Source organism: Elephantulus edwardii, unplaced genomic scaffold, assembly GCF_000299155.1.
Source record: "Elephantulus edwardii isolate Elephantulus edwardi_28Jun2011 unplaced genomic scaffold, EleEdw1.0 scaffold00058, whole genome shotgun sequence".
Classification (NCBI taxonomy): Eukaryota; Metazoa; Chordata; class Mammalia; order Macroscelidea; family Macroscelididae; genus Elephantulus; species Elephantulus edwardii.
Genome location: NW_006399808.1, coordinates 3,509,976 through 3,534,843, shown reverse-complemented (window position 1 = coordinate 3,534,843; position 24,868 = coordinate 3,509,976). Strand labels below are relative to the sequence as shown.

General features: G+C 44.0%; 1 protein-coding gene across 1 annotated transcript in view; it reads right to left on the bottom strand.

The window, feature by feature from the left end:
* Positions 1-24,868, bottom strand: part of DLG5 (discs, large homolog 5 (Drosophila)) — a 214,335-nt gene that overhangs the window by 79,855 nt on the left and 109,612 nt on the right. The window contains exon 2 of the mRNA XM_006887475.1: positions 22,118-22,186. Within this exon, the coding sequence (XP_006887537.1) occupies positions 22,118-22,186 (69 nt within the window). The remainder of the gene's footprint in view (positions 1-22,117; positions 22,187-24,868) is intronic.

Genomic DNA, 24,868 nt, shown 5'->3' with positions numbered 1-24,868 from the left:
GGGGAAGGGCTTGGCAATCTACTATGAAAACTCCAATACAGGAAACTCTGTGGAGCCCAGTTCTACACACAGCGGGTCATTAGAAGGAGGAGCTGAACTAACAGGATTCCTTCTTTGGTCCAATGTAGGTGTTGATTCTACCTCTCCACTAGCTCTGGCACAACCATTCACAAGCATTGTAATTGAGGCCTCTTTTAAACCTTTGAAAATTATTCAGATATGTAATATGTAATATATGGATCATGGCATTAATTATATTGATCAATTGTAATTGACATCAGGTTGTGTCAAGAAATTTGGAGGACAACTACCTGGCTAACTGACTGGAAGAGATCCATGTTTATCTCCATTCCCAAAAAAAGGTGATCCAACAGAATGTAGAAATATATTACCAAACAATCTTACTAATATCACATGCAAGCAAAATCTATCAACAGAGAACTACCAGAAATACAAGCTGAGTTTAGAAGAGGCTGTTGCACTAGGGATATCATTGCTGATGAGTACCAGAAGGATGTCTCTTTGTGTTTTATTGTTTATGCAAAGGCATTTGACTCTGAGGATAATAACAAATTATGGTTAAGACTGAGAAGAATGGGAATAATGGGAATCCCTGAACACTTGATTGTGCTCATGGAAAATCTATACCTAGACCAAGAAGCTGTGGTCCAAACAGAGCAAGGGAACACTGCATGGTTCAAAATCAAGAAAGGAGTGCATCATGAATACATCCTTTCTCCATACCTTTTCAATCTATAGGCTGAACAGATTTTTCAAGAGGCTAGACTTTATGAAGAAGAATGTGACATCTGGATTGGAGTTAAGACCCATCAACAACTTGTGTTATGCAGATAACAAAATCCTGCTCACTGCAACTGAGGAAAACTTGAAGCATTTGTTGCAGAAGTCCAAGGACTGTAGCTTTCAATATGGATCCATCTCAATATCTAGAAAAGAAAAACTCACCACTGGGCCAATAGACAGTATCACGATAGATGGAGAAAAGATTGAAGTTGTTAATAATTTCATCTTGCTTGGATCCACAATCAAACCCTGACATCAGCAGTCAGGAAATCAAAAGATGAGTTGTATTGGGAAAAGCAGTTATCAGGGACTTCTCCAGTGTGCTAAAGATCAATGATGTCAGTATAGAGACTAAGGTGTACCTGATACAGGCCATGGACTTTGTAATTACTTGCTATGCATCTGAGAGTTGGACAATGACTAAGGATGACAGAAAAACAAATGCCTTTGAGTTGTGGTACTGGAAAAGAACAGTGAACATACCATGGACTGCCAAGAGAGCAAGTCTGTCTTGGAGATGGTGAAACCAGGTTGCTTCAGGAGGCAAGGATTTTGAGCCTCTGTATCACATACTATCAGCATGTTGTTAGGAGAGTTCAGTCATTGGGTAAGGACATCATGCTTGGAAGGGTGGTGGGTCAACAAAGGAAAGGAAGTCCTTGGATGAGATGGAATGACACAGTGACTGTGGCTATGGAGTCAAGTGTATCAAAGATGGTGAGCTTGGCTAGGATAGGTCAAGGATCAGAGATACTGTTCACAGCTGACTCAATGGCCCCTAACACAACAACAATATTGTCATTAATATTATATATAATAATACATATTATATATATATTAAAGGTCAAATGAAATTATAATTACAATTACACTATTACAGAAAGAAATGTCCATGAATGATAAAATGAAAAACCAATACGATTTGTAAATTCTCCCTCAACTTAAAGAAAAACAAGTGGAATAAGAGATGATAACCACAGCCCCTCCACAAGGATAACACACAAAGTTGTGAACATTCCATATTAAAAACAAAAATCAATGCAAGACAACACTAATATTAGATGTCATAGAAAACTGGGAAATTGAAATGGAGAATAACATTTCAGAAACTGTTGGGAGGACAAGGGAGGACAACAGAGCAGAACTGAAGAAACAACATGGACTGCGAAACAAACAGCGAAACTGAAGGCAAAGTCCTTAACACTAATGTACTAGAGGAAAAAGCAGAAACAAGAAGAAATTAAAAGAAAATGCGTAATAATTATGTGGATGTCATCCAAAGAAGTATCATACATGTGACTAAAATTTCAGAACAGGAAAAGACCAAACAAAGCATCGATAAAACTGTGGAAGATTCTCTAGGAGAAGATCATCCAGGTATCATGTAAAACGAGAAAACATACACTCAAAAGGCTGAGTGAACCCCAATCATGACAGATCTTAAAAGAAAGGTATAACATGAACAAATGCTCTAAAGACAAAGAATCAAAGACAAAGACAGAATAATGAAAGCAGCTTGAGAAAAAGGAACTAACCTATAAATAAGATCAACCTCCAATATCTCAACAGAAACCAGCAAGGAACTGGATAGAACTGAGAGAAAACAACTGCCAAGCAAGAATCGTATACCCAGTGAAACTATCCACCAAATTTGATGGTGAAATTGGGATATTCTCAGGAAAGTGGAAATTGAGAGAATTTGTGAAAACAAGAGTAATCTTACAAGAAATACTAACAAGAGTTGATCACAGAGACAGCACAAGGTAGATGGGGAAAGCTGACAAAACAAAATAACCAGCAACACCACAAAAAAGAACTCAACAAAATGACAGCAATAAAGCCTTGCTGTTGTTGTTGTTATATGCCGTTGAGTCAACTTTGACTCATAGCAACACTATAAACAACATCTCTGAACCCTGCTCTATCTTAAGCTAATTTAATTGTATGACACACTTACCTCATTACTTAAGTTACTGAGTTAATTCATTTCATCTAGAGTCTTCCTCTCCTGTGTTGTCCCTCCACTCTTCCAAGCATGATGTGGTCCCTGCTTGCAACATGCCAAAGTATGTCAGACGGAGCTCCAAAATCCTTGTCTCTAAGGAATATCCTGGTCTCACCCTCTCTACGACACACTTGTTTATTCTCCTAGCAGTCCATGGTATAGTCAATACTCTTCTCCAGCACCAAAGCCATCAATTGATTCGTCTTCTATCCTCCTTATTCATTGTCCAGTTCTCTCGCAAGTAATTGCAAAGACTATGTATGGCCTGGATCAGGTGCACCTTAGTCTCTAAACTGCCTCATTGTTCTTCAGTACTCTGGAGAGGTCTCTGACACCAGATTTTAGTGGTGAGAATTTTTGTCTTCTTGATGTTGAACTTCAATCCATATTGAATACTACAGTCCTTGACTGTCTGCAGCAAGGACTTCAGGTCCTCCTCAATTTCAGCAAACAAGGTGGTGTCAGCATAAACGTAAGTGGTTGATGAGTCTTCCTCCAATCCTGATGCCATATTCCTCCTCATAAAGCCCTTCTTCCTTAATGATCTATTCTGCATATAAACTGAAAAGGTACGGAGACAGGATGCATCCCCAGTATACACCTTTCTTGATTTTGAACCATGCAGTGACTCCTTGTTCTGTTCTGATGACTGCTTTCTGGTCCAAGTGTCGGTTTCTCATATGCACAATCAAGGGTTCTGGGATCCCATTTTTTTTTTTTTCAGTTAGCCACAGTTTGCTGTGATCCACACAGTCAAATGTCTTTGAACAGTCAATTAAAGACAGACAGACATCCCTTTGGTACTCCCTGCTTTCAGCCAAGATCCATCTGACATTAGCTATAACGTCCATACTGCCAGGGCCTCTTTCAAACCCAGCTTGCACATCTGGAAGTTCTCTATTGAAAGGCTTCTCCAGTTGTTCCTAGATAATTTTCAGCAGGATCTTGCTTGCATGTGATACTAATGATATTACTTGATAATTTCCACACTCTGTCAGGTCACCTTTTTTTGGAATGGGAATAAATATGGATCTCTTCCAGTCAGTTGGCCAGGTGGTTGTCTTCAAGGTTTCTTGGCACAAGCTAGTGAGCATGTCCAGGGCAGCATCTGTTTGTTGAAATAGGTCAATTGGTATTCCATCAATTCCTTTTTCCAAGTTTCCAATTCCTCTCTTTTTTCCCCCCAAGTTCTTCAGAGCAGCTTCAACTTCCTCCTTTATCATCATTGCTTCTTGATCATATGCTGTTTCAGAATATCCTTCTGTGTCAGCCAATTATTTTTGGTATAGTGACTTTGTATACTTCCTCCATCTTCCTTTGATGCTTCCTGGGACATTCAACATTCTTGGTAACAACACTGAATGTGAATGTATAAATGTACCATTTAAGAGAAAAAGAGTAGCAGGACAGATTAGAAAATAAGATTCATCAATATGTTGTCTACAAGAGACACCTTAAAAAAGGATAAAGATAAATATAAAATCAAGGGTTGCGGGGAAAATATATCACACAAATGACATTTTTTTAAAAGCAGGAATGGCAATATTAATTGCTGACAAAATGGACTTCAAGGTAAAAACCCAACAGGAGGAACAAAGAAGGACATTACATAATGATTAAAGGCTTAACAAAACAAGAGGATAAAACTATAATTATTACCTATGAACTGAATGATAGGGATGCCAAATACACAAAACAAACTAACAGATTTGAAGATAGTAACTCTACAATAATAGGATATTTCAATACACTACTCTTGATGAAGGACAGAAAAAAAGAAGAAACTCAACAAAAATTCAGAACTAACCTATACCATTAAGCAGCTTGACCTCACAAACATCTATCAAATATTCCATCCACAATAGCTCAGTATGCATTCAACTCTAGTTGTTCTTCTTGTCATGTGCTGCCAGTAGTTTGCAACTCATAGTGACTCAGGGTACAATAGCTCTGAACCCTGCCCTATTATGAGCCAATCACAGTATCACTGACATGCCTACCCTCATTACTCCAGTTCCTTTCTCAGTCCTTCTCATGCAAGGTCTTCCTCTCCTACTCTTTCACTCTATCCTTCCACACATGATATCCCTCTCCAAAGACTGGCCCCTCTCAGCTACATAACCAAAGTATGGGAGTCAGAGTCTCAAAATCCTTGCCTCCAAGGAGCAACTTGGTTTCATCTTCTCCATGACGGACCTGTTACTTCTCTTGGCACTCTAGAATAAACCATCTGCTGAATCACAATGCAAGCCTTTATGAATTCAAAACACTGAAATAATACAAAGCATCTTTCTTAAGTCACAATGCTATAAAATTAGAAATGAACAAGAGGATAAAACTGAGGATATAATGCAACTGGAAATTAAGTTAATACCTTGCTTGATAAATACTGAGTAACATAAAAAATTAAACTAAAAAGTTGCCTTGAATGAGACAAATGAGAATGAAATGGAAACCTCTGGGACAAAGCAGAAGTAGTATTCAAAGGGTTAACTTACAGCAATAAACAAATACATTAAAAAATTAAAATTCTTAACCCCGTACCTCCAACAAATAGCAAAACTCACAACTTCTAGAAGAAAAGAAATAAAACAGGGTAAGAGCATAAATAAATAAAATTGAGAACAGAAAAATAATAGAAAATTCCCACATGACCAAGGAGCTGGTTCCTCAAAAGGGTCAATAACATTGACAAACCACTGGCAAACCTAATAAAGGGAGAAAAAAAGCTAAGATGCAAATAAGAACTTAAATGGGCACTATCACAACAAACAAACTAAATTAAAAAGGATAACAGAATATTATGAAGAGTTATCTTCTGATAAATTTGAAAATCTAGAGAAAATGGACAAATTCATTGAAAACTCATAACCTAAGGAAACTAACCTGACAGAAGTAGAGCATTTGATTAGACCTATTACAAAAGAAGTAATTGAACAAGTCATAAAAAAATCTCTAACAAAAAATGCTCCAGTCTGGATAGCTTCACTCATGAATTCTACCTAACATTCAGAGAAAGGATTGTCATCAATTCTTTTTAAATTGTTTCTGAACAAAAAAAAAAAGATTTAACACTTCCCAATTCATTCTATGCAGCAAGAATAACCCTGATACCAAAACCAAAGAAACCACAAAAAAAGAAAACTACAACCCAATATATGCCTCATAAACACAGATTCAAAAGTCCTGAACAAAATCTAGTCCATAGAATCCAACATCATATCAAAAGAATAATTCACCATGACCAAATGGGATTCATTATCAGGTATGCAAGAATGGTTCAACATAAGAAAAGCAATCAGTGTGACGGACCACATCAATGAAGCAAAGGAAAAGAACTCCATGATTATCTCAAATGATGCAGAAAAGGCATCTGACTAACACAGCACCACTTCTTGATTAAAAAGTAGGAATGGAGGGGGATTTCCTAAAAATAATTAAGAACATATTTTAAAAATCCAACCAACAGTCAACATCACCCTAAACAGAGAGAGATTAAAGGTATTCATTCTATAAGAATTATGTGAAGAAGAATGTGCCTTCAAAAGGCTAACAACTGTGCTATGCAGATGATACCACCTTGCTTGTAGAAAGTGAAAACCACCTGAAGCATTTATTGTAGGAAGAAGGAGAGCTACAGCCTTCGAGGTGGGTTATATCTCAACATCAAAAAACAAAAAATTTTCACCACTGGACCGGTTAAGTAACATCATGACAGATGGAGGACATGGCTGAAGTTGTCAGCAATTTCTTTTTCCTTGGATCCACAATCCCTTGGTAGCAGCAGTCATGAAATCAAGACATGTTGCAATACATTTGATCCAACCCTGGGTATTTTTAATTGCTTCCTATGTATCTGAAATTTGGACAAAGACTAAAAATGACTGAAGAAGAATCAATGCCTTTGAATTGTGGTTTTGGCAGAGTACTGCACACATCATAGACTGCCAAAAAAACAAACTACCTTGAAGGAAGTGCTCCCAGAGTACTCATCAGAGCCAAGGATGGTGATGCATCATTTCATATACTTTGGGAATATTTATAGGAGGTTCCAGTCCTTGGAGATAAACATCAAGCTGGGAAAGGTGGGGGATGGGGGTCCGCAAAAGAGAGGAAGACCCTCAATGAGACAAGCTGATGCAGTTAGTACCACAAAGGATTTGAGCAGGACAGAGACAGTGAGATGGCACAAGGTTCAGGTCTGTTGTTCATAGGATCACTATGAATCACAGTCGACTCAAAGGCATGTACAGCAACAGTATAATTAATGTTGTAAAAATGTATTAATGATAGAATGAAATTGTCATTTAATGTTATTTTTAAAGTGCATGAATGATCAAATTTAAAAACCACAACAAAGTCATTTATACATTTTCCCTCAAATTAAAAAGACAGCTATTCAGAACCCCAAGGAACCCTTGTTAATATAAATTCTATTTCTAGATATCTCCCAGATTAGAAATTATAATTCAGAAAGAAAATCTTAAATGTTTACTAAATCTCTGAACACCTAATTGTGGTCATGCAAAGTCTATACAGAGGTTGTCAAGAAAGGCCAGTCCTTAGAAAAACACAACATGACGAGAAAGGGAAGGCCAGAAAAAGAACTGAGGACCCTCAACAAGATGTATTGACACAGTGACTGTAACAACGGGCTTGAGTATAGAAGAGACAGTAAGGACAGTGCAGGAGAGGGCATGGTTCAGATCTGCTGTTCACAGGGCTGCTATGAGTGGTGGCTGACTTGATGGCACAACAAAACACCATTTAAAAAGAACCAAAACCCACTACTGTTGTTGTACAAGTCATAGTGACTAGTGACCCTGTGAAGAGCCAACCTGAACCCTGCCTCATGCTGTGCTATCATCATCATCTCTGAAACACTCAAGTCCATTGTCACCATGTCAATCCATCTTTGGAGATTTTCCTATATGTCGCTGACCCTCCATCTTTCCAAACATGATGTCCCTTTCCAATGATTAGCTTCATCCAGCTGCATGAAAGATAAAGCTTCACCACCTTTGCCTCCAAGGACCATTCCAGCTGTACTTTCTCCAAGACGTATCTGTTTGTGGTGGGGTTTGTTTTAATTTCCCCCCCCCATGTTGCCTCTCTACAATGCAACCCTTGTTCCAGATTGTTGTCATACATAAATTGCCTAGTCATATATCACTTTTTGAAGTTATTCTCCTCATCTGATCTATTGCAATGTTCATTATCACTCTTTCCCCATTCTCTCCCCAACCTCTCAACGTCTGTCCTATTTTATAGCAGCAATGTTATGAAATATTTGTCCTTTTGTGACTGAGATACTTCGCTCAGCCTAATGTCCTCCAGGCTCTCCCTTGTTATGTAATGTTTACAAGTTCAGTTTTTCAATGCTGCATAATATTCCATTGTGTGAATGTACTATAGTGCTCCTATCCATTCATTTGCTGATGGGCACTTAGGTTGCTTCCATCTCTTTGCTACTGTGAATAATGCACAAATAAACATGGGTGTGCATGCACCTGTTTGAGTCATGGCTCTGGTTTCTTTAGAGTATATTCCTAGTAGTAGAATTGCTGGATCAAATGGTACCACCTTCTACAGAGGCTATACCATTTCTTTGTTTGGCAGTCTGCAGGATATTCAGTACTCTTCTTTAGCACCACAACTAAAAGCCATCAATTCTTTTGTCATCCTTATTTATTGTCCAGCTCTCTGATGCAAAGCAGATGACTGAGAAGACCATGGCCTGAATTAGGCACACTTTAGTCCTCAAACTGACATCACTGCTCATCAGCATTTTAGAGAGGTCCCTGACAGCAAACTTGCCCAAAGCAATATATTTCCTGATTTCCTGACTGAGGGTACCAAGGATGTTGAAAGCTAATCCATGGAAGAGTAAATCAGTGGCTGTTTCAATTCTTTTTCCTTCTACCCTCATGTTGACTGCTGGTTCTGTGGTGAGGATCTTTGTTTTTTTTATGTTGAGCTTCAATCCATATTTAAGGCTGCAGTCCTTGACCTTGTGCAGCAAGTGCTTCAGGTCCTGCTCAGTTTTGGCAAGCACGGTTGTGTCATCTGCATAGCACAGGTTTTTGATAGGAGTCTCCCTCCAGTCTTGATGCCACATTCAAGTTCATAGAGTCCAGCTTCATGAGTTATTGCTCAGTATACAAATTAAATAGGTAAAGAAGAAGGGTACAAGCCTGATGCAAACCCTTCATAATTTTAAACCATGGAAGGTTCTCTTGCTCCGTTCAGACAACGGCTTCTTGGTCTAGGTACAGATTTCATACTAGCACAACTATGTGTTCTGACATTCCTATTCTTCTAATGTTAGACATAATTTGCTACAATCTACCTAGTCAAATATCTATGCATTGTCGATATAACACAAATAAACATTCTTCTGGTATTCTCTGCTTTCAGCCAGGATCCATCGACATCAACAATATCTCTGGTTCTGAGGCCTCTTCAAAAGCCAGCTTGAACTTCTGGTAGTTCCCTATCAATGTATTGCACTAGCTGTTTTTTAATGATCTTCAACAGCTTTTTTTTTTTTTTACATGTAATGACACTGTTTGATAATTTGCACATTCTGCTGGATTAGCTTTCTTGGGAATGGAAACAAATACAGATCTCTTCCAGTCAGCCGGCCAGGTAGCTATTCTCCAAATTTCCTAGCATAAACTGATAAGCACATCCTGGTCTGCAAATATGGACCTCTTCCTGGCCAGGTAGCTGTCCTCCAAATTTCCTGGCAAAAACTGGTAAGTACATCCAGGTCTGCTTCTGTAAGGTGAAATACATCGATTCTCACCCCATCAATTTCTAGGGCCGTATTTCTTGCTGATGTGTTTGGTACAGCTTGAACATCATTCTTCATTACCATTGTCTCTGTTCATATGGTACTCCTGAAATGTTTCGGTGTCAATGAATTCTTTTTGGTACAGTGATTCTTTATATCCCTTCCATCTTCTTTTTAAGCCTCCTGGATCATTCAAAATTATACCCACAGCCTCTGTTACTTTCTATCAGCATATTATGTTTAAAAAAGTAAATAAAATGAAAAGGTAGTGAGGAGAGTGGTAGTGCTTTTCAATTTCATAGAGCTCTGGACTGTATGCTTCACAGCTCTGCAGCCAAACCACCCAGTGTGGACTGGTCAGCTGGGAAGCTCTGCTCTATCTTGTGCGAGAATGAGAGTGGAAAGGACAAACAATCTCTCTCAGTACTAATCTGAATAAATTTTGATCATGCAGACCCCTGAGAAGACTCCAAGAACACACAACCAAACTTGAACTGCTCCTCTTGGCTATAATGTAGGAAAGTGGAATCAGAACAGAAATATACTACCTGCCCTTGGGGATGTAAGGAGTTTTCCATTTTGCTCTTCAAAGGATGCAACAGAGGAGGCATTCCAGCAGGGAGACTCATGGGATGCATCAAGTGCTGCTGCTCCCAGCCTAAGGAAGGTGAGCCAGGCTGTCACTGGGTTGGGCCACTGACTGCAGAGCACAAGGAGAGAGGGATCTGGCACTTACGAGTCCAGATGAAGTGATGGCTTCTCTGATAAACACACCACATCATTACCTCACCAATCTCCAAGCCCCTCACCAGACATGTGCCAGGGTTATCTCCGAGAAACCGTCCTCCAGAAAAACAGTATGGTGGCCCCATGCAAACTTAGCTTCACTACAGAGACAAGGCCTCCACTACTGTGCTGCCCCTCCAAGAGGACCGGGGTACTATGAGATCCTGTTCTTCATTCCAACCGAAGGAGGGGGCATCTATAAAACATGCTAAGGGCCAACACAGCTAAGCTAGAGCATATACCAAGCAAATGGCATCTTTGACGTGATGGCAAAGCTGCCTCCTTCCAAAGCGCAGGGAGCCAGGGGGGTGGTGAGGGTCAGGGAGATTGCAGGAAGAATTTCAATATAAGCTCAATCAGGTAGTTCCAAAATAACAGTGTGGCAGGAAATAATCTCCACACTTTTTTTTAGTACAACATCATTTAATGGTCAAACACTCGTACAATCTCCACACTTTTAAAGAACTATCTATGTGGGATCAAATCAACAAGAGCAAATCAGAAGGTTAGATGGGAAGCTTAGGAGGGCAGTCATGTGTGGAGCAGAGGAGGAACAATTCCAGAAAGGAGAGTGAGAACAGTTGTCCAATGGGCAGAAGGAGACAACTGAAATGGTGTACGTTTTAGCTCTATATAGTTTCAATAATAGAAAGAATCATTTCTTTTTTAAAACCTAAAAAAAAAATCCTTCCCATTCTCACTTAAAAAAAAAAAAGACAAAAACAAAAACAAAAATCTGAGTGGTTGGTTGCTTTTGGCTTCTCAGGGTTAAAAGATACGCTAAGATGATGCACCACTACCATACAAACAGTGTCCTGAATTCCACAGACAACCAGCCAGCCACACTCCCATCCTGACAGTGTCCTGAATCAACTAAATAGCTATCAAGACTCAACTCACCCAAGCCAGGGGGCTCACACTTCACAACAAAGCCTATTTCCTCTCTATATATAAAATCACTCTCTGTACTGAGCCCAAGTCTAGATCTCCCCACCAACTCTAGCTCCATCCTGGTGAGCCACAAAATAGAATTATAATTTCTTTTCTGTACAACAGGCCTGCAAGTATTTGAAGAATGTGGCTAAAAGGAGACCCAGTGGTGCCAAGGTTACACACTTGTCTGCTAACTGTAAGACCACTTTGTGTTCCCTGGGAGAGAGATAAAGCACTCTGCTTCTGGAAATGGTCCTGCTTTGGAAACTTAGCACAGCAGTCCTACCCTGTCCCACATGATCACTATGAGTCAAACTGACTCAAGAGCAAAGGGGGTTTTTATTTACCTTATCTAACAGCTAAAATTAACAGTGACATCAAGCATTGACAAGGATGGAGAGAAACTTCTTGTTGTCAGGTGCTACTGAGTCAAGTACGACTCATAGTGACCTTATGAACAAAAAATCTCAACCCAGTCAGGTCCTGCACCATCCTCACACTTCCTGATACACAAGAACCCATTGCAGCAGTCACCACATCAATCCACCTGGTCGAGGGTCCGCCTCTCCTTCGCTGACTCTCCACTCTTCCCAACATCATATCCTTCTCCAAGGAATAGCACCTCTTAGCTATACTTTGGACATAACATGTCCAAAGTATGTGAGGTAAAGCCTCATCATTCTTGCCTCCAAAAGGCACTCCAAGCTGCACCCTCTCCAAGACATATCTATTCGTTTTCTTGGCTGACCATGGGATATTCAGTGTTCTTTTGCAACACCACAGCTCAAAAGCATCAATTATTTTTCTGTCATCCTTATTCACTGTCCAGGTCTTGGATGTGTAGTTAGTAATCGGAAAGACTATGGCCTGAGTCAGGTACACCTTAGTCCTCAAACTGACATCACTACTCCTCAATAATTTGGAAAGGTCCCTAACTGAAGATTTTCCCAATGCAATGTATGTCCCTATTTCCTGACTGCTCATACCAAGGGTGTTAATTGTGGATCCAAGCAAGATGAAGCTGTTGACAGTTTCAATCTCCTCTCCATCCATCACGATACTGCCTATTGGTCCAGCAGTAAAAATCTTTGTTTTCTTTATATTAAGACGCAATCCATAGTGAAAGTTGCAATCCAATCTCTTCTGCAACAAGTGCTTCAAGTCCTTCACACTTTCAGCACGTAAGGTTATATCACCTGCATAATGCAGGTTATTGATTAATCTCCCTACAATTCTGATGCCACATTCCTCTTCAAAGAGTTCAGCTTCTTAGATAATTTGCTCAGCATATAAGTCAGTCCTACCCATGAGTTAGCCTTTAGGTTGGCGTATTTGTATCCTGGTGGGTAAGCGTTAGTGATTTACTTGAAGGCTGGGTAAACTGTTTGGGTGTTTCTAATTGTATTAGCAATCAAGTGTAACTGATCAACTGTATCTAATCTCATTTACAATCAGCTTGGGTGGGAAGCTTCCTGTGTCAGCAAACAGGATCTGGTGGGTGGGGAGAGAAATTAGAACCCCAAATATTGCCAATAGACTACAAAATGATACTGTCACTAAGAAAATAGTTTAGGAGCTGCTTATAACACTAACAGGGAGCTCTGGTGATGCTGTCCACAGGGGGGCACACTGCTAACCCAAAGGTGGCACCTCTCTATCAGTTCTAATCCACCAGTGGCTCTGGGAGAGAAAGATGGGCAATCTCCTCTCATGCAACTGACGGCCTCTGAAAATGCACTGGAGGGTCAGCTATGAGCAGGGTCTGACTCCACAGAAATGATTGACTATACAGCTAAGCTTATACTTAGTACACCAAATAATAATACCTCTTCTCGGTATCTCTACCCAAGAGAAAAGAAACTTTACGGTCACACAAAAACTAGTGTACAACCACTGACAGCAGCTGGTGAGTTGGATAAACAACTGTAGTACATACCAGGAAATACTTCTCAGCAGTGGACAGGAATGAGCTACCAATGAATACACATGATCTAGGTGAATCTCAAATTCATTATGCTAAGTAAAAGAGGTCAACTTTGTAGGGCTATATGCTACATGATTCCATTTACACAAAAGTCTGGGAGGGGGGGGAAACGCAAACCCCAGGGACAGAGCACAAAGCAGGGGTTGACAGGAACCTGGGGAGGGGGGAGTGGAAGAGCTGGCGATAATGCTGCAGAGCTGTCCAGATGATGGTGCGGTCCTTGATCATAATCACTGCAATGATTACACAACATTTTTCTAGTCACAGGTTGTACATTAAAACCGATGGAGCTGCTGTTGAACTGATTCCAACTTTAAGCAACCCCATGTGTGTCAGAGCAGAGGAGCTGTGCTCCATACATTTTCAACAGCTGATCTTTCAGAAAGAGAATGCCAGGCCTTTCTTCCAAAGTGCCTTGGTTGGACCTGAACATCTAACCTTTAGGTGAGCAACTGACTGCATTAGTATCTGTACCACCCTGGTTGTTTTGGCATTGTTGTTGTTGTGTGTCACTGAGTCACTTGTGACTTATAGCAACCCTATGTACAATAGCTCTGAATCCTGCTCTATCCTGTGCCAACCTTATTGTCTCTGACACACCTACCCAGTCCATCACTCTAGTCACTCTCATCCAGGGTCTTCCTCTCTTGCACTGCCTCTACACTTCCAAGCATGATGTCCCTCTCCAGGGACTGGTCCCTCCTGGCAACATGCCTGAAGTATGTGAGATGGAGATTCAAAATTCTTGATTCTAAGGAGTAGCCTGGTTTCACTCTCCCTAGGTTTAAAACAAGCAAGACTTGTTTTCTTCACAGTCCATGGTATATTCAAGACTCTTCTCCAGCATTGCAGATCAGGTACACTTTAGTCTCCAGACTGACATCATTGCTTTTCAGTACTCTGAAGATGTCCCTGACAGCAGATTTTTCCAATACAATTGGTCTTTTGCTGCTGGTACCAAGGGTGTTGACTATGGAGCCAAACAAGCTAAAGCTGTTAACAATCTCAATCTCTTCTCTATCATGATGTTGCCAACTGGCCCAGTGGTGAGAATCTTAAACTTTACTGTATGCCAACTAAACTGCAATAAATCTGATTTTTAAGTTTAAAACAAGCAAACAAAACACATGGTACCTTGGACTTTACTTGTGACCCCTACCAATGCTAAGACTGATTAAAAGAGGGGGATTTCGTGCCAGGCACAGCAATTAAAAAAAAAAGTTTAAAGAACAACAAATAAAATCTTTAAAAGATTTAGAATAAGTGAACTCTCAACAATAACCTTGTCTATCCACTCTCTCTCATGCTATGGTGGAGAACTGTCAACTCTGTCTTATGTCACTCTTTCCTCTTTGCAAGGCTGGAACCCACTTGAGAAGGCAAGTTTTCTGGTGTCCAGGGAGAGATTCAGAAGGTCAAGTGTTGGCTTGCACAAAAATGGTCCATAGAGATATACAGGGAGGTGCTGTTGAGAGCCGGGCAGGCCCTGTGTGGACGAACTACGCTCCTGACCTCCACATGTGGGCACTGAATGGAGGGAGATCAGGACAGCCGAGATCCTGGGGCCACCATGCATATCCCTCCCAGCTCCCTCTCCCAGGCTGTGTGGTCACCATCAATGACCACTGAGGCTCAATCTGCAGCCTGTGGCCTTTCATGGGCTCGTGACAGGAAGGTAGCTTCCCCAGTCTTATTCACTGAAAGGGTCAAAACCTTGTTTCAGAGCCCTGGGAGCCTGTGGTCAATGCCCAGAGAAAAACTGGCACTGGCGTATGGTCAGGTGTGGGGGTATGGCGCTGATAAAGCACCAAGCCACCTCCAGATGCGGATGTCAGGGGTAAACAAAGTATTGACAGACCTTAGTCATCAGAGGCACCATGGAGCAAAGCCAAGTCCTTCTCTAAATCTAAACCCAAGGGAGCTGAAGCCATCCAGGAAAGACAGCCCCATGTCTGTACCAGTGACCATTAAAATGTGGCCCATGACAGGATCAACATCACCAGAAAACCTACTGGAAATACATGTTCTCAGGCCCCGTCCCTGACACGCTCAATCCCAGGGCAGGTCGAAGTGGGCTTTTTCCTCCCTTGATTTATGTGCTGTCTAGTGGCCACTGGAATCTGCCACTGTCATCCCTTCCCAGCTCCTTAACCACAGAAGTCCAAGAGGGGCATTCTCCACTGTCAGTGTGTGACTGACTCCAGGACTTGAGACAGAGTCAGAATTGCAAGGCGCCCAGGTCTCCTGCCAGATGTCCCACCTGCTCTGAACTCTGACTCAGGTCTGCACTGGCAGAAACCTAGACTATGACGTGCAATGATGCAGCTCCCTCTGCCTGGGGCAGCCTCGCTGGAAGTCCCAGCTCCAGGGCCACGAAGCTTCCTTAAGAGCTAACTGCTCTTACCCTGAGCAGTTCATACCCATTGTGCACACGGAGCAGAGTGGCCCATCATTACCCCTGTCACTCTGCCGAGACTTAAGTAGGGCCACAGACCACTATATGCTGTTGTTGTTGTTATATGCCGTCGAGTCGTTTGCGACTCGTAGCAACCCTATGTACAACAGCCCTAAACCCTGCTCTATCCTGTGCCAATTGCATTGCCTCTGACACACCCATCCCAATTTCCCCAGTCATTGAATCAATCTACCTCATAGAGGGTCTTCCCCTCCTGCGCTGTCCCTCTACCCTGCCAAGCATGATGGACCTCTCCAAGGACCTGTCTCTCCTTACAACATGTCCAAAGTATGTCAGACGAAGCCCCAGAATCCTTGCCTCCGAGGAGCAGCCTGGTTTAACCCTCTCTAGGATGAATCTGTTTTCTTGGCAGTCGATGGTACATTCAATACTCTTCTCCAGCACCACAGCTCAAAGGCGTCAATTCTCCTTCTATCCTCCCTAGTCATTGTCCAACTCTCTGATGCATAACAAGTGATTGCAAAAACCATGGCCTGTATCAGGTGCACCTTAGTCTCCAGAGAGACACCGCTGCTCTTGAGTACTTTAAAGAGGTCCCTAATCGCAGACTTTCCCATCGCAATACATTATTTTATTTCCTGGCTGCTGGTGCCAAGAGTGTTGACTGTGGAGCCGAGCAAACTGAAGCTGTGAACAATCTTAATCTCTTCACCATCCATCCTGATGCTACTGATTGGTCCAGTGGTAAGAATCTTTGTCTTCTTGACACTGAGCCTCAGTCCATACTGAAGGCTGCAGTCCTTGACCCTCTGCAGTAATTGCATGAGGTCCTCCTCAGTTTCAGCGAGCAGGGTTGTGTCATCTGCATAACGCAGATTGTTGATAGATCTTCCACCAATTCTAACGCCATGCTTCTCCTCATAGAGCCCAGCCTCTCGGATAATCTGCTCTGCATACAGGTTGAAAAGGTATGGAGATAGGACACATCCCTGGCGTACACCCTTCCCAATTTTGAACCATGCAGTGTTGCCCTACTCTGTTCTGACGACTGCCTCTTGGTCCAAGTATAGGTTTCGCATTAGCACGATTAAATGTTTTGGGATTCCCATTCTTCTCAGAGTCAGCCACAGTTGTGCTACAAGAGAAAAAACACAGGCTTTCCAAAGGGGGGATGTGAATCAAAAGGAGGAGCCAATATTGTATAAAACTATTACTGTAGAATGACTATAAGGATCCAAGTGGGGTGGGGGAGGGTGGAAGCAGAGGGATGAGGATGTGCAGTGGGAGGGCGGATTAATCATGGGGTTGTACAATTTGATGGGTGGGGGGTAAGGGAAATTGGAAGATTCTCTTCTTGAAAACAATGTATTTAATTTTGTAAATAAACTAGTATTAAAAGAAAAAGGAGGGGCCAGGGAAAACTTAGCTGAAGAACAGGGGATCAGGGAGCCTCTTTCCATGCACCAGAAGCTACACTTCCAAAAAATTCTTCACATAGACCAGAAATGACCTTTCGTTCTTTCAGTTGCCAACAAGCTGGAGACATTTCTATTTAACAGAATACTGCTCAAAAATTCCTCTTCTCCCCCTTAAAATCTCCCTAGACATCCAGAAGGTAAACAAAAGTCAAATCAGATCAGGATGAAAGGGAAGGAAAACTATCAACTGGCTGAAGTGAGCCTGCACTCCATGGGCAGCTGTAGTGACCAGCTGGGTGGAGGCTAGGCAACTAGATTGGCCAGGGGTGGATGGGGACCTTCAGCAAAGTCACCTGTGCTGAGTGATGAAGTCAGCCTGAGGAGGCCTCAAGACGAAGCCCTCCACCTTCAACACTGTTAACAGCAGGGTGAAGCAGGCAGGCTGAAACAGGACAGACCAAATGAGCTTACAGAGCTTACCAGGCACCTTCTATTGTGGGGAAATGCAATCCCAGGCCTCAACCACCAGTGTTCTTGCCCACTGACTATACCTTGTTATTCTTTCCCCAACTGCTACTTTCAAGGAGATAGGGGTGAGAAAGTGGAGGTAATACTTTCATTATGAAGATACTGCTCTTAGCTTTCTTCAGGGTCATGGAGAAAAGCCCAACCAAAAGCTGTCAGTCCCCACATGAGCCCGTCAGTGATCGGTGCCCCTGCCTGGCCTTTTCAGGAGCTCAAGTGGTCTGACTCCACATCAAGAAACTGGTTCAAACCAACCCGACAACTGACATCAACATTTCCCCATGTCCTCACCAGGGACAAGCTAACACATTTCCAACATGGGCGGCCACCACCAATGTTCATCACAGCAGTATCACCGGGGGAAGCAGCCCAACTATTCAGAAATGAACCAACAGACAAGCAAAACATGGAGCACTGTAGGGTGTTGCTGACTCCCTTCAAGTCAGCCCCGATGGCACGGTGATTGCATGCATATGGGAACTAAGCTCTCCCTGGCCCTGCACCAGCCGCAGTCAGATGCAGATCGCTCATGACCCCAAGGGTTTTCACCACGGATTTACACATGTCAGTATCCCAGCCTTTCTTCCTAGCCCCTCTCGGTCTGGAAACTCCACTGAAGCCGGCTGTTCATCATCACAGCAGCATGCAAGCCACTACTGACAGATGAGATGCACTGGGCAGAAGTGGGCTGGATCTGGTGGGAACTCCACCACTGCTCACCACCAATCCTAGTATAACAAAAGGTTATTCAGTTATGAAGAGAAACGCACTCTGATACAGCATGAATTAACCCTGATAATTCTACGCTGAGTGAAGCCAGATACACAAAAAGACAAATGTGGTCGGTTCTTCCTTATCTATAATAAATGGAAAATGCCCAGAAGTAGAAACAGATTAGTGGCTACCAGGGATGCACTGTGGTGGGAGAGTGCAGGGAAAGGCAACAGGGTGTTACTGCTTAATGAGTACTGAGTGTTTAGGGTGACTCAAAGTTTTGGAAATAAACTGTGGTGGTGGTGGTGGTGGTGGTGGTGTGTGCCATTAGAGTCAGAACCGCCTGACAGCTAACCCCCCCCCCAGAAGGCTTTCAGGGGCTGTCAATCACATGGGAGGAGATTGTTCATCTTTCAACCACAGAATAGTAGTGATTATAGAACAAAACTGTTAACATAATAGCTGTTGTTGTTAAATGTCGCTGAGTTGAGCAAGACTCATAGAGACCCTATGAACAAAAGACCTGAACCCTATTCTGTAACTATCATCGTTTCTATGTTCCTAGTTTCCAGAGGCATGTGGTTTAGGAAGTGGATGCCACTCCTGCTTCCAAGCCTGTCTCTATCTGGGTTAATTAGTGCACTTAAATTATACATTTAAAAGGCTTAAACGGGGAATTATATACCAATGAAGGAACTTTTCTTTTTTCTTTTCAAAGAGAGGGACGAATTGGAGGGGAGGGGTGGGCAGGGGGAAAAGTGCAGCAATGAATGAATGGAAATCCAAAATCTCTGTAAATGTTTATTAAAATTAATTTTTTAAAAATGGCTAAACGGCCAAAATCATGTTAACAGAAACTGTCAAAAAAACCCCCACAAAAACAAAATCTTTGAGCCTATAGGTACAATACCTGCAGGGCTGCTAAAACAGACCACAGCTCCGCCCAATGAGGAGAGGTACAAGTGCACCGAGGCTCAAAAGACGTCACTCTTCATTCAGACAATGCAGGGCTCTCAGGGCCCAGGAACACACCCCATGTGAGCAGCGGAGGCACCTGTGGGTGTTCCCTCCTAACAACTTTAAATTCTGCCAAGAGCCTTCAGGGGCCAAGAGAGTGGCCCTTACATGACCTTCTGGAGGGCAGGTATCTGTAGGGAGTGTGTTCCATGATGACTAAGTGCCTCACCAGACACACGCCATCTTGGAAGAAGACCTACAGCATGTGGCCTGTGACGACTGAACAGCGGGGCAGAAAGATGCCATCCTGGAGGCTGATGGTTTGCATAATCTCTCCTTTCCCAAAGACAACCCCGCTTTTCTCACCTAAAAGAGCTGAATAAGCATGTGCTCCTCCCCATGCTCTTAACCTAACCTACCTACAAATGTCCCCTCCAACCCAAACCTTCCCTGTGCTGATACAGATTTGGGAAGCTCATACCCCATCTCCTAAAGGCTAGCATGCTAGCATATATAATAAAACTTCAGCTTTTCTCCACTGGTGGAGAAAGGAAAAAAAAAAGAGATACTATAGGAGATGCTCCTTTGACCATCGGCCCCAGAACCATCTGTCTGATGCTACATACTGCAGCCACCAGCCATGCGGCTACTGAACATTTGAAAACGTGGCTAGAGAGACTGAGAAACCAGAACTGTCCATCTAATTTCACGTTTCATTACTCGGGAGCTGAAACAGCCAGCTGTGACAGGCGTCAGCCCTCCTCAACACCTCAGCTCTGGACACCTTCGACTGTGGCTGTGATGACTGGAGCTGCATATGCAGGCACCGTGCCATCTGCCTGAGGGGCAGAAACCAGTGAGAGGAGGGTGGGGCCAGGAGAACCACCCAGATGCAGAGTTATCCAGGGCCCCACCTCGGGACTGCTTTCTGTGTGAGACAAAACGCACACCCTCATTGTTTAATACAGTGAGATTGTAGCCAAAGGCCCTCTGTGGAAAAAGGAACTGCACACCCAGAGTCGGCATCAACCACAGAGGGGAGCACGAACCTTGGTTCCCCACAAATGCAGAGGGTTTGCTGGGAGGAATCAGCCTGCTGCAGAAAGTCTGCCTGCCTGTAACTCCCAAGCAACATCTTGTTGTGCTGCTGACTCCTCCAGGCCAAGGCAAACCAGCCTCATGCAAGTGTAGATCAGCTAGTGGGGCCCTGACACCAAGCCTCATGAGGACTGCAGCCACAGGGGTCTCCTCCTAAGACTCAGGTCTACAAGGCCACCATTAGCAGTCACTGCTATGGTGAGGCAATCTCTCCCACTGGAGCCTCCTTTCAGAATTCAAATGCTACCAAGAAAGGTAACAGTTTGAGCCTTGAAGCTGTAGTGTGAATGTGCGGGTCAAACAGCTGTTAATCACCATTTCTTGTTTCCAAGGGGAAAGAGGGAGCCTGAGAAAAGTGAGGCTGAAAGACACCAGACGGGTGCACTCAGTCCTTCAGGGCTCCCAAGGCGATGAAATCCCACCTTTGACTCCTCACCCCTGTGTGCTTCCAGAGGGGGCCAATTCAATATTCAGCATTCCAGAAGTATCATTACGCCATCAATGGTCTTAGATGCCAAAGCAGGTAGAATAAAGCTATCCAAGAAGAGGAGGAGCTCTGAACCATGTGGTCCCAGGAGAGTCCTCCTGAGCCCTGGACAGAGAGGGGCCTGCTGGTCCCTGTCTTCCCTTTGGTGTGCCTGTCTGTCATAATTTGCTCATTTAACTGTCTTCCCTCCCAGACGTAAGGCCCATGAGTGCTAGGACAACATCTGGCAGACTGGCAGAGCTCGGTTAAGAACTGATTAAATTGACCTAGGAAAGGTCTGCCTTAGATGGTTCTAGAATCTCAGGAATGCGTCAATTTTTCCCATTCGTCTAGAGAGGGGGAAGTGAAATATGTGGACTAGATGACGACTCTTTCAGGTCAGGTCTCCCCACTGAAGATATATCCCTTCTTGTCTAATCAGGAGAACACAAGGCACACTGGGTGTAGTAATAACATTTGCTGTCACAACAACCCCATGGAGACTCCACAAGCGTCAGAGAAGAATTATTCTTCACGGTGTTTCCAATGGTTCCTGTTACCTCCCAATCTATCTCTTGAGGTAATTCAGGACCGACTCAAACCTCCAGGCTCTCAGTTCACAGCCAGATATACTAACGTGTACATACCCCGGGCCTCCTGGTACTCTAAACGGAGCCGATCTAACACAGGGATTCAGTCACAGGGGTACTAGAAGACTGAGAGTCTACAATGATGCTCCTGCTAGTGTATCTCCACAGACATAAAGCAGCATCAGTTTACGGCTTCAGAATTTCCTGTTCACAGAAACACGCCCAATTCAGCATGGACTGGCTATTCTTGTCCCCACTGCAGTACACTACCCCTTGGGCTGCTTCTGCTTACATGAGCAAAGGACAATGGTCACTCAAAGGACCATGGTCACTTACAAGACCATAATCACCAAGCCCCTCCCAGGTCCCTGAGGGGAGGAGGACAGGCTCACTGAATGTCCTAAACCAGACATGGTCAGGAGACAGTGAAGCATGTGCCTCCCCCAGCACCCATCTCCCTTTCAGAAGTAGCAAGAAGACTCCCTGTCGGTGTGTGAAAATGTGAATGAGATCAACAGAAGATAATCCCATAAACCACCTGAGGAGCAAGGGTTACCGCCCCCCATGTGGCCCTGGCTGCTGCGGGTTACAGGCCACCCCATCCAGCATGGACAGTAGTACTCACCCACACTGCTGAGGGAGCCGCTGCTCTCAGAGTCCGAGGGCATGATGGACAAGACGCTGTAGGTGGAGCCTGAGGACAGAAGGGGACACCATTTGTTACCAGCGCCAAAGGGGACACCTGCCCATCCACAGCCAGCAGTGGGCCATGGGAACTGCCCCAGGGGCCAAGGAAGTCTGCACTGGAGGGACGGCAGCAAGTCTGGCAGTGGTGCGGGTGCCTGGCCCACACCTCCCGTGCACCATGTTCCTGCTCTGGAACCGGGCGGCTGGCTCCTGGGGCCACCTGGGGAAAGGCTTAGCAAGGGAGCAGCATGCCCCAGGTCAGAACGCGGCCTGGGGATTTCCCACAGATTATTATCAGTACCTTCATAAGGAGGGTAACAGAGCACAGATGAAACCACAATAGAATGACTTGTTCCCTGTGTCTGACTGTCCTGCTCGGGCATCCACTCTGTATTCTAGCTCAGGCCTTAGTAACTTAGCCACTATCTGCCTGCTTGTTAAAGTTACTCACAAAATGACGAGCCATTACAGTCTCACTAAAGCCACAAAACAGTGTGAGGTACTTCTTCCCCCCCCCCCCTTTTCTTCTTTGGGTCAACACTATTCATTGTTAACTCCTGGCTTGTGGACACATCCACCAGAGTTCAGTTTGAATCCAAATACTTTCAACGTCAGGATGTTACCTGCCTGGCCTCCAGGCAAAACCTGAAGCTAGGTAACCCAGTCCTGAACTCCACTCCATCCACATGTGTGTCCCTGAGCCCTGCAGAGAAAGTTCCTTCCAGTGTCTGGCTTCATCAGATCATCTCTGAGTGCCCATCCCTGTCCAACATCAGATCTTACATTTGTCCACTGGTCAGTGGCTTTAGAAACAGGTGTGCTTTGCCTATCAAGACCACAGGTGACATGAAATTAAGAGAGAGGTCAAACTAACCTAAGAGGCTAAATTGGGGATTAAAAACTCAATATACAGAAATTACGGGCAAAATGAAAGCACGTAATGGGCAATAAGCAATGTTTTGTACTAAGAACCCCAAAGGAACTAGACAAGGAAGCAGTGATGAGGCAGAGGGGGTGAGCAGAAGAGGGCTTTCTGCAATTACACCTTTCAACAAGTCTAGGGCTCTGGGAACAGAAAGCTGCCAAGAACTACCAGAGGAGAAATGTGGAAGCCAAATTTTCTTTGGGAAGGGAAAGAGGAGGGATGGAGAGATGGAACAGGACTCCAGGGGGGAGGGATATTCAAAGTGGGAGATTCTGAAAAGGAGGTGTCAAAAAGGAGAAAGGACTTCACAGGGAGACAGGAGAGGCTCAAGGAGCAAGGAGGTGGCCTGCTGAGGAGCAGAGAGGGAGCCATGGGCAAAGATGCACTGATGGTGTCCTCCCAAGACGAGTGAGGAGAAGAAAAAAACAAAACAAAAGGCATTGAGGATGAGGACAGTGGCTTCACTTTACTATCATATTGCTGGGGAACCTGAGGGTTTCTGCCTGGACAGAAGGCTAGGGGCATGAGTGGGTGTTTGTCTTCAAATAGAACAGTCAGAACCTATTAAATTGGTTCCATATGGCATCCACTGGGTCACAGAAACCACTTCAAAGAATTTCCAGTAAAACCTGGACGGAAGAAGACTGACTGACCCAACCCTCCTGGGCCCCTGCAAGCACAGGGGAGGTGAAGGCGTGTCCCCAACACGCCCTTTCATCCACCTGGAACCTCTAAAGGCCCACGTGACTCACACTTCCTCCTGGAGAGGCCTGCTTGCCTGGCTGAAGCAATTTGTTCCAGCCTTGACCCAGCCAGGGTTCTCCTTGTCCTGCAAAAGCTGGCCTGCTAACCACAGGGTCATCAGGAGGACATGCCCCCTCATGCCCCAGCACTTGGCAAAAAGGGAAGGGGTGGGAAAGTCACTGTTCTCTGGAGTCCACGAAGACACAGCAGGGAGGTTGGGGCCCCCAGGACACCTGCTCCATCCTTCTACACTACTCTCCCTCCCCTAGCTCACACCTGAAGATCACGTGTGACCCTCTGGATGACGGTGCCCAAATGGCTCCCATCCTCACATGTGTCCAGCAAGCTCCTAACACATGCCCAGAGAAGGGCCAGCTCTGATAGGCAGAAGGCAAGCCAGGGCTTGTGACACTCAGGGCAAGTCCTCTTCCCTTCTCCAAGCCTGTACAATCAGGCGGAAAACAGTAGTGACCAGATAGGGACACTGGAGCCAACCAGCCAGAGCTCAACTCCCAGCTCTGCCACTTAATGCCTGAGTGTCCACAGATAACCACTTAGTCTCTCTGCACTTAATCTGCCTATCTGTGAAATGACAGCTCTAAACCTCCCTTACCAAGACGCCAGGATGAGCTAACATTGGAGTGTGGGCTCCTGGTACTGTCCAACCAGACAACAAAATCCCTATAAGTGGCCTTCTCTAGCCTTTTTTTAACTAGGTGGAAAAAGGTGCACCAGAGTGAGAGAGTCCAACAGCCCATGTAAGACCCTAATAACAACCTCAGAGAGAGAGAGAACAGGAATCCCAGAACACCTGATTGTGCTCATGCAAAACCTATACTTGGACCAGGAAGCAGTCATCAGAACAGAGCAAGGAAACACTGCATCATTCAAAATTAGAAAAGGTGTGTGTCAGGGATGCATCCTCTCTCCTTACCTTTTTGAGCTATAGGAAGGTCATTCAAGGTACTGGACTTTATGAGAACAAATATGGCATCAGGATTGGAGGAAGACTCATTAACA